The sequence below is a fragment of the Brassica napus genome, unplaced genomic scaffold (genome assembly GCF_020379485.1).
Source record: "Brassica napus cultivar Da-Ae unplaced genomic scaffold, Da-Ae ScsIHWf_2349;HRSCAF=3034, whole genome shotgun sequence".
Classification (NCBI taxonomy): Eukaryota; Viridiplantae; Streptophyta; class Magnoliopsida; order Brassicales; family Brassicaceae; genus Brassica; species Brassica napus.
Genome location: NW_026015709.1, coordinates 9,885 through 20,222, shown reverse-complemented (window position 1 = coordinate 20,222; position 10,338 = coordinate 9,885). Strand labels below are relative to the sequence as shown.

Genomic DNA, 10,338 nt, shown 5'->3' with positions numbered 1-10,338 from the left:
CTTGTATAGTCTAAGTGTCTAACATACATGAGTACTGAACAAAGCGTATATATGGTTAACCAGGGATGGTTGTTGACTTGTTTAAATGCAGGTTCCCGTTACTTGAAGCTAGATCATGGCAGGAGGCCAAGTCTAAATTAGTAACGGTTTGCTTAGCCTTAGCTTATATTGCATGCTAGGGCTGGATTGATTGTTATTTGAGTTGTCGGGGTTAGAGTCTAGTTGCGGGTAGAGGCCACCAGCTCACTGAGTAATACTAGATTACTCATCCAACTCCGTTGTCCTTTTTGCAGGTCGCTTTAGGTAAGGATGATCGGATAGCTTGGTGCTGGACGTTAGGAACGCCGGTGTAGATTTTCATGTCTTTTGTAAATGGTATTGTGAATTGTGTTATGTTGACTCGATTTGGCAGAGGCCGGGCCCAGTCTTGAATTATTCAATGTATGAATATTTCTTAATCAATAAAGTAATTGTTTTATATGCGCTTCATGAGTACTCGAATATTTGACTAGTCTGGTCTAACATAACGTTAAGTCGTGGTACGGGTTTGAAAAGCCTTAGGCCTCGATCTAACAGAAAACGCTAACTCTAGGTACAGGTTGCAAAGCCTTGTGCTTGACGCAGCGGGCCGTGTTAGTGGATGAACTGGCGAGGTCGTGGAGTAAATTTTGTGACTCTGGCCGGATCGTCCCTAACCCGTCACGTAGCGCTTCCGGACCATGCTGTTGGGTTGGACGGCCAGTCATGTTCTTGTTTGATTGTTGGCTGGCCGGTTGGCCTTTCATCTCCAACCTTTGGTGTGGTCGTCCGTCGGTCATGTTCTTGTTTGATTGTTGGCCGGTGATATGATCATGGACCAGCCAAACAAAGAAGATAATGAGAGCATGGATGATCCAGCTGATGGAGGAGCTCTAGCCATATCTGAAGGCCCAATGACTAGAGCCAGAAACAAGCAACTCAAAGAAGCCATTGGAGGATTACTTAAGACATCACTGAAGCAAGAAGAGAGTCTTGGAAGAAGCTTGATCAACCAAGACACACTTGCCACAATTCAAGCCATCTCAGCTCCAAGATAGACATCAAATGAGCAAGTAACATATGTGTGCTCTTTTCCCTATCTTTGGTTTTGTCCCACTGGGTTTTCCAAAGATAGGTTTTTAATGAAGCTATATGTTGCTTTCCTATCACTCATTTGATGATCTCAGTTCAAGACTTTATTTTAATTAATTATCTTGTTAACATGAAGCAGAATTAGTCTGCTAGACTTGAGAATTAGGCTGCTAGACTTGAGAATTAAGCTGCCAGACTTGAAAACCCTTATAAGGTTTTATAAGGTTATTTTTAAGGCCCATTTAGAGACCAAGGAGTCTGTTCCTTGCCTTCTCTATAAAATATGTGTCTGAAAACCCTAATAAAACTATCCAATCTTTTATTTCAGACTCTTGTCTCTCTCTGACGGCTGCAAGTCTTCTGTAGATCTGAGTGTTCTTGAGTCTTTGTTAGTGTGTTATATCTAACAAAACCACAAGAGTGATTGTCTTGGTGTTGTCATATCCAAGGGATTCACTTAGGAGTATCAAGGAGACCTCTCACATCTCTTTGTGTCACCATTCATTCCACAAACCTTGAAGCAGATTGAGTCTTTGTTCTCTGTTGCAAGGATCTATCCCATTCCAACCAGAGAAGCATCCTAGGAGTGTATTATGTGGTATCAGAGCAAATCTCTGGAAGGAAGTTTCTAAACTCTCTACTTCTATTTCAATTTCAAATTTTCTTATGAACCCTAGATCTGAAAAAAAAAAAAAATTGAAATCTTCTAATCTGTTTAGATCTGTTCTGTTTGGGTTTGTGGTCGAAATTCTCTGTCTAGATTTGAATCTGATTCGATTTGGGCTTGAATAGGTGAGTTTCTCTTGATCGTTTGAGTTTTTGGTCAATCTGTTCTAGATCTAATCTCAGGTGGAGTATCTGATTATTGTGATTTAGGGCTTGTTATTTTCAATATGAGTTCAATATTGATAGATCTGTTGTTCTGTGCTTTGAATGTGATAAATCTGAGAATTTTTATTCTAGATCTGTGCTGAATCTGTTTCATCTCTTGTTTGTTTTCCTTATTTAATTTTGATTTCGAACTACTTACTGGCTTAGTCTTTCTCTTGTCTCAGGTACCATGGCAGGAGATCAAAAAGGAGAACTCACTAAGGATGAAAAGCTTTTACTTAAGGCTATGAGTGCTCAGATGCAGGAGAAGATGAAAGCCAGCCTTGATAAATTCCGGCATGAGTTGAGACAGGAACTCCAACAAGCTACTGGTCAGAGTTTTGAGTCTAGAAGCAGTGAGAGGAGACAAAGACGTGGGCATGAAGGCCGAAGCAATCACAAAGATAAATTGGCTGATCAAAAGCTAAAAATCCCTCTTTTCTATGGTGATGCTGACCCTGCTGCATACGTGGAGTGGGAAGAGAAGATGGAGTTGATTTTTAACTGTCAACACTCTGCTGAAAGAAAGAAGGTTCAAATGGCTACTGCTGAGTTTTATGGTTATGCTTCAAGCTGGTGGGAATCAATTGGTGTCATCTAGGAGACACTATGGAAAAGAACCAGTTACAACCTGGCTTAAATTAAGGGCTTTGATGCGTCATAAGTATGTTCCAAGACAGTACAACAAGGAAGTGCTTCGAAAACAGTCTGAAACAAAGCCATGCTCTGCAAACTCAGTTCAGAAACAACAAGTCAGTATGAGATCAATTCTAGCCAGTGTTATTGGTTTACCTAGCAAGACAACAAGCTGGTTCAGTGAGGAGGACATAAAGAAGCTGTCTCAAGTGGTGGTGGATGTGCAAAAGCAACTTAAAAGGACCAACACAGCACGTCCATCCATTGAAACACAGCACCAAGAACCAGTTACTACTGTCGCAGAACTCAAAAATGTAGAACCAGAGTCAGCTGCGCCAATTCAAGAAGTCCAACCGAAACATCTATGGAGAAGGAAAATTCTGAGACAGGACAAGAGTGTTCTCTTTCTTACCTCAGTCTGAATTTAACTTAATAATTCCTTTGATGAACTAACTTGTCTTGAACCGGTGCAACCGAGTAGCATTGTTTCAGTGTCACAGGTTGCAAAAGAAGATTCAGCAGAAAGAGAACCAGAGCAATCAACACAAGGAGAAAAGTTGGAACAGCCGAACAGCTTGCAGTTAAATACAACTCCTGAATCCTTGTCTTGACCTGCAAAAGCACTGTAAGGAGTTTAATATGGTTACTTCTGTGCCTGAAATGTTTCTTATGGTTAGTACTCATGATGTGAAACGTTTTGGTCTTGACAAAGTTAAAGATTTTTGTGTTTCAAACTCTGTTTATGACAGCATGCTTAAAACTTTCAAAGAACTTGAACCAGATAAACTTTTTGATCAAAAATATTTTCAATATGGTAATAAAACTTTCTGGTCATGTTTGAGTTTGAACAATTTATGAATCACCATGAAAAGATTTTAGAACCTGTTTTCAAGCCAACCGAGTTCTATTTTAGAAAACCTTTGCCTTGTTTGCTAGAACTGAAGAAAATAGTTTTGTTGTGAACTTTCCTAGGCATGAACTGATCTCTGATTATTTTCTTGCACCCACATATGTTTTGAAAGAACCTAGGAAGTTGCATGAACCGAAATTGCATCATTCTGATGTTAGGGTTGAAATTGTGAAGTCTGCAAATATCTCTGAGTTTGAGCTTGACTGTTTGTGTGCTAAAAATGATTCTAAACGTGTAGGGTTGTTCTTTGAGGATATTCTAGTGTATAACACTTTCTTTGAAAAAACCTGTTCCCAATTGAAACTAGAGTTCACTGATTCTGAATATATGAACTTAATCCTTGATGATATTTGGGTCTGCAATATTTTCTTTGATATGCATAATAGATGGAGGAATCATATGGTTTTTGCTTTGGAGACATTCTGGTCTACAACACTTTCTTTGACATGATAACACACTTGTCTTGTCCAAAACAAGCTGAAAAAGGCACAGGTAAAAAAAGGGCTATAATGATCAGAGTATCAATGATGAGTCCTTGGGTAAGTTGGAGATGCAACAATCAAATCTTGGAAACTGTCCAGCCGCCAGCTTTGACATAGGAGCAGTCCGAGGATCATATCTCAGCAACCAGAAGGAATTAAGCAACAAACTCGACTTCCATGGAAACTTAACTCATCAGGGGCTCACGGTGAATTGGAATCATGTCCAAAGCTTCTCAGGAGAAGAGTTATGGGCTCTACAAGTCAGGTGAACCTTTGTTTGCTTTGTTTGAATTTTTCTGAGTTTGTAACATCTCAATCCTATCTATGGCGACCAGGTGAGCATGCTAAGGTAACTAATCATGTTTTCAAGAATCTTTTATTGATTACACAGATATGATGCACTTGTTTTTGTCAAAAGAGCCATGTGCAGATTATGAAGAAGCTTTGAAGCATACAAGGAGAAAGAACAAGCGTGAGGAAGACAAGCGTTTCAAGCCACTTGATCTGAACCTGGAGAGACATCAGGACATCACTTGCTTCATCCTCATCAAAGAAGCACCTCCAGATGCAGCATACAAGCTTGATCTTCAAGATGAGATAGATTTGGACAAATCCTTTCAAGAGGGAGGGGATGATATGATCATGGACCAGCCAAACAAAGAAGATAATGAGAGCATGGATGATCCAGCTGATGGAGGAGCTCTAGCCATATCTGAAGGTCCAATGCTAGAGCCAGAAACAAGCAACTCAAAGAAGACATTGGAGGATTACTTAAGACATCACTGAAGCAAGAAGAGAGTCTTGGAAGAAGCTTGATCAACCAAGACACACTTGCCATAATTCAAGTCATCTCAGCTCCAAGATAGACATCAAATGAGCAAGTAACATATGTGTACTCTTTTTCCCTATCTTTGGTTTTGTCCCACTGGGTTTTCCAAGATAGGTTTTTAATGAGGCCATAGTTGCTTTCCTATCATCATTGATGATCTCAGTTCAAGACTTTATTTAATTAATTATATTTGTTAACATGAAGCAGAATTAGGCTGCTAGACTTGAGAATTAGGCTGCTAGACTTGAGAATTAAGCTGCCAGACTTGAAAACCCTTATAAGGTTTTATAAGGTTATTTTTAAGGCCCATTTAGAGACCAAGGAGCCTGTTCCTTGCCTTCTCTATAAATATGTGTGTGAAAACCCTAATAGAACTATCCAATCTTTTATTTTCAGACTCTTGTCTCTCTCTGACGGCTGCAAGTCTTCTTGTAGATCTGAGTGTTCTTGAGTCTTTGTTAGTGTGTCATATCTAACAAAACCACAAGAGTGATTGTCTTGGTGTGTCATATCCAAGGGATTCACTTAGGAGTATCAAGGAGACCTCTCACATCTCTTTGTGTCACCATTCATTCCACAAACCTTGAAGCAGATTGAGTCTTTGATTCTCTGTTTGCAAGGATCTATCCCATTCCAACCAGAGAAGCATCCTAGGAGTGTATTAGCCGGTGGGTTGACCTATGCCTAGGACGGTTCGGGGGTGTTACAGAGGTGGTATCAGAGCATAGTTTCGTCCATGCTTCCGGAACTCATGATTTAATCGGTTGTTGAATATTTTATCGACTCAAAAAGAGTCACAAAAGGCATTAGGGAATCCGGTCACATCCAGCGATAGTATTTATTGTTTAGGAATTAGGATTGAGATAGTGGAATCTAGAATTGCTAGGTTGCTTGGTTAGAACTGTTAGGTTGCTGGTTAGCATTGCTAGGTTGTTGTTAGTAGACTGTTGGGATTAGTTGTCTACTAACTTGCGTGTGAGGTGTTCTTTTGAATTGTAGCGAGTAAGTGTGTTCGTTGATCGGAACTTTAAGGGAGGAAAACCTTAAATTGGAGGGAGTTCGAGGCCAAACCCAAACCCGAAGCGGAAGCGGAGAGACAAATACAGAGAACTGGGCTGTGGTATGGACTGGACATTTGGTGAGTAACAAGACATTGTTAGGAAAGAACTTCATCAGTATTTGGGAAAGAGAGATCGAGAAGGATTTGAGGAAACTGGACAAGCTCGTATCATGGGGAATCAGATTGTTATGGCAGAGCAACAGTATGAGATGATCCAGCGATCATTCAGCTGAAGACGATTGTGGAGGCTTGAGGAGGACACTTAAGGAACGATGTGGACAGCGTAAAGATATATGGAGACGAGTAGAGAATGTCGCGAAGATGAGCAATTGCGCAACTAAGAATTCGAGGACGAATTCTATTAAGGGGGGGAGGGAGAATGTAGAAACCCGTTAAAAAAAAGAAAAGAAGAATGGTCGAGTGTCTTTGTGGTGGTCGAGTCGCGGGTAATAAGGATCGATCGAGAAGTTTTAAAGTACGAGGTTGGCGAAGAATTGATCATGGGTGAACTATGAGTCGAATAAGTTGCTCGACCATAGTTAGAAGATGTCTTAGATTGATGAGCGGACATTTGGAAGCATAACAATTTGGAAGCACGACGGTTAGAAGTTTAGAAGCTCGACGTTTTTGAAGACCGACGTTTCTTCATCACGAAGTTTTCTCGGAAAATCTTCATATCAGTAAAAATTATTTTGAAGACATTGGAAGCAGGACGGGAATTAAGCAGGATGGGAATTAAGCACGACGGGAAGCAATCACGACGGGATCGAAGCACGACGGGAAAACCCGAAATTGGGCGAAAACACTAATTTCGGTATTATGGATTTCTTCGAGAAAGCCGGAGGCTCGGGAAATATTTTACAGGATATCAGAATTCATCTGGAGTCTATTAAAAATATTTACAGCATCAGAACGGGAGCGAAAAAAATTCGGGATTGATCACGGGTTAGAAATTTGCGGAAGGGTCAAAAATCGCGTAAATCGACCAAGAAGCTAGAGGTGTCTCTACGTATATGGCCAGGACGTGATAACCACCATCTAAGAAGCTGAGTGTCTACAGAAGCTCGAGGTGTCACCGTGCATGGAAGCAGTACATGCAGCCTGACATGTAGAAGCACGAGGTGGATCGACCAAGCACGAGGTGTCTCCGCGCATGCAACCGAAGCATGCTGATCGACATGTGTGTACTAGTGTGGCTTCTTGCATGCACTCCAGGCATGCATCCTGACATGTGGGAGGAGTGGTGGCGTCCTCCATGGGTCATGGACATGCATCCTGACATGTGGAGCACGAGGTGCCGCCGCGCATGCGTCCGGAGCCATGCGAAGCGAAACACGGGCTGCCACCAACCTGAAGCTGATTGGCTGGTGTCTCCTATAAATACCCCACGACCCCAGCTCATTTCTTCACATCCAAACCTGTCCAAACCAAGTTAAAAACGTGAGAGAGAAATAGAAAAAGAAAGCAAGTGATTCCTAGCTATTTCGAGTTTTTAGAGAGTTTTCGAGGTCAGTTCTCTACTGATTTCGAGTCAGCACCTAGGGACGGTTATGTCCAAATGAATTCGTCCAGGCCACTCAGTTCCTTTGATGATCAAGTGGAGATGCTGTCCGGAGTTAGTTCAGTTCTACGGGTTCAGATCAGTCGAAGTTCTGCTCGATACTCCGCCGGGAAGTCCGAAGAACTGTCCAGAAGCTAAAGGAGGTTCTGTCCGAGTCCAGATTAGTTTGTCGAGGCCTGTCAGTTTCTTCTTGGTGAAGCCGAGGTTGTGTCCATGACAAGATCAGTCCAGTCCAATCCATTCAAGTCATCCCTTGGGTTTTGGCCATGTCCTCTCCGATCAACCAGCTGCTTCTCACCTAGAACACTGTGAGTTGGTTTTGTTTGAGTTCCACTTGGAACTTAGGGAAGATCGAGTATTCATATAGAGTAGAATGCTCACATTCTTGCATGGTAGAGTCCTTGGGTTATTTATTAAACCGGACTCAGTTTAGCACAGGCTACCTGAGATGAAATGGAATTAAAACTGAGATAATAACCTGACTAGGACTAGGATGCATCATGATTTATATTCTTGCGTGTTGATATGGTTGAGTGCAGGTTCCCGTTATCTTTAAAGATAGTGTCGTAGCATGAGGCCGAACTATCTGGGTAACAGTTTGATTGAGTAGATTGATTAGTAGATTTAATTAAATGCTTGCTCGTTTAATTAATCTTGTTGATTGAGGTTAGTCATCTCTTGGTAAGGGAGTGACTAAATGGTTGAGTTGTTTTGTGATAATGTTGTTGTTTAGGGATCTTGGCCATATAGGCCGATCTCCTGGTTGTGATGTTGATACTACGGGTCCTATGCCATATAGGCTGGACTACGAGTATTGGTTGATATTGTCGTAGACTCCTATATATTGTTTAGTTTTGGGTTGAAGTCTTGTCCCTTAGGTCTTTCCTAGGGATAATTGTGTCGAGTGTGTGTTATGCCGACAGCAGGTGCGAAACCCGCCCATGCTAGGTATCTTTGGGGTGGACTAGAGTTTCCTCGCCCTCGTACACAGCGGGTTCAAGGAAACCCCTTATTCGCTGGATCGGGAAGACTCAGACGAACGGGGTCATGTCCTATGGCTGAGTATTACACGATGGTGTAATGTGGCAGTGACCCGAAGGACTGTGGGCTGTCGCGCGGTGACTCGAAGGACTGTGGGCCGCGGTCGGTTGAAAGTTCCTTCTTCTGGCCTCTGTGGTAGGAAGATAGGATATTGCCGATAGAGAGGATGAACACGAAGTCATCAGGGCCCAGGTTAGAGTGTTGTGTTAATGTTGTACAGGGTTATGGAACCCTCGAGTTAGTGTAGCATCGATATACGGTGTTACGAGATAGATCGAATTGTAGTTACTCATAGTATCTTATTATTATGATTGTGTTTGGTCGTTGATTGATTTGTTTGCAGGTTCTGACATTAAGTCCTAAGTCTGGTTTAGGTACCGGACTAGGCTTGGTGTGTATTTGGTTAGTGTAGGCCTGACGTTGGCATGTATGTGTTTGAGGGATTGCTTGTGAAGGGTGGTGGATATTAAAGCTATGTGGTATCATTGGTTGGCCGATCATGTTCTTGTTTGATTGTTGGTCGACCGGCTCATGATACTTGTATAGTCTAAGTGTCTAACACTACATGAGTACTGAACTCAAGCGTATATATGGTTAACCAGGGATTGGTTGTTGACTTGTTTAAATGCAGGTTCCCGTTACTTGAAGCTAGATCATGGCAGGAGGCCAAGTCTAAATTAGTAACGGTTTGCTTAGCCTTAGCTTATATTGCATGCTAGGGCTGGATTGATTGTTATTTTGAGTTGTCTGGGTTAGAGTCTAGTTTGCGGGTAGAGGCCACCAGCTCACTGAGTAATACTAGATTACTCATCCAACTCCGTTGTCCTTTTGCAGGTCGCTTTAGGTAAGGATGATCGGATAGCTTGGTGCTGGACATTAGGACCGCCGGTGTAGATTTTCATGCCTTTTGTAAACGGTATTGTGAATTGTGTATGTTGACTCGATTGGCATTGGACCGGGCCCAGTCTTGAATTATTCAATGTATGAATATTTCTTAAATCAATAAAAGTAATTGTTTTATATGCGCTTCATGAGTACTCTGATATTTGACTAGTCCGGTCTAACACAACCTTAGGTCGTGGTACGGGTTGAAAAGCCTTAGGACTCGATCTAACGGAAAACGCTAACTCTAGGTACAGGTTGCAAAGCCTTGTGCCTTGACGCAGCGGGACGTGTTAGTGGATGAACTGGTCGAGGTCGTGGAGTAAATTTTGTGACTCTGGCCGGATCGTCCCCAACCTGTCACGTAGCGCTTCCGGACCATGGTGTTGGGTTGGACGGCCAGTCATGTTCTTGTTTGATTGTTGGCTGGCCGGTTGGCCTTTCATCTCCAACCCTGGTGTGGGTCGTCCGTCGGTCATGTTCTTGTTTGATTGTTGGCCGGTGGGTTGACCTATGCCTAGGATGGTTCGGGGGTGTTACAGGTGTGGTGATGCATTTTAAGCCTCAGGGATATTATTCAAATGGGGGTAATGAAGTTCGATGGAATCGCAAAGACAGACATATTTCTACTTTAAGAGAAGATATGAGGAGATTACTTATTCTCATTTGTTGATAAAATAGGCAAAAAAATGAAGATCGATGTAACTGCGACCAAACTTCAACTTAGTTACTTTCTGCTGGTCTTGGATAATAAAAAGCCTTGTTATATCTTGGATGGTGCAACTAGTATAAATGGTAAAACTATATATCAAACAATACATGTGATACTGGTATAACTGATCCAACTATGTCTTATTTACCATATAGTAATACTGGTATAACTATGACAACTATTTAGGTTATGAAATTTACATATTCCATTGGGTATAATATATGAAAAAAACAATCAGGTGGCCA

At 41.8% G+C, this 10,338-nt stretch overlaps 1 protein-coding gene across 1 annotated transcript; it reads left to right on the top strand.

Annotated features, from left to right (window-relative positions):
• Window positions 1-911: 911 nt before the first annotated feature.
• On the top strand, window positions 912-2,938 carry LOC125600646. Its single transcript, XM_048773276.1, has 2 exons — window positions 912-1,091; window positions 2,166-2,938. Exon 2 carries the CDS (start codon window positions 2,171-2,173, stop codon window positions 2,579-2,581), a length of 411 nt encoding a protein of 136 aa, XP_048629233.1. The 5' UTR covers window positions 912-1,091; window positions 2,166-2,170; the 3' UTR covers window positions 2,582-2,938.
• Window positions 2,939-10,338: the final 7,400 nt, after the last annotated feature.

Coding starts and splice junctions, on each gene's coding strand:
- LOC125600646 (XM_048773276.1), top strand. CDS start 2,171: ATGGCAGGAGATCAAAAAGGAGAACTCACTAAGGATGAAAAGCTTTTA.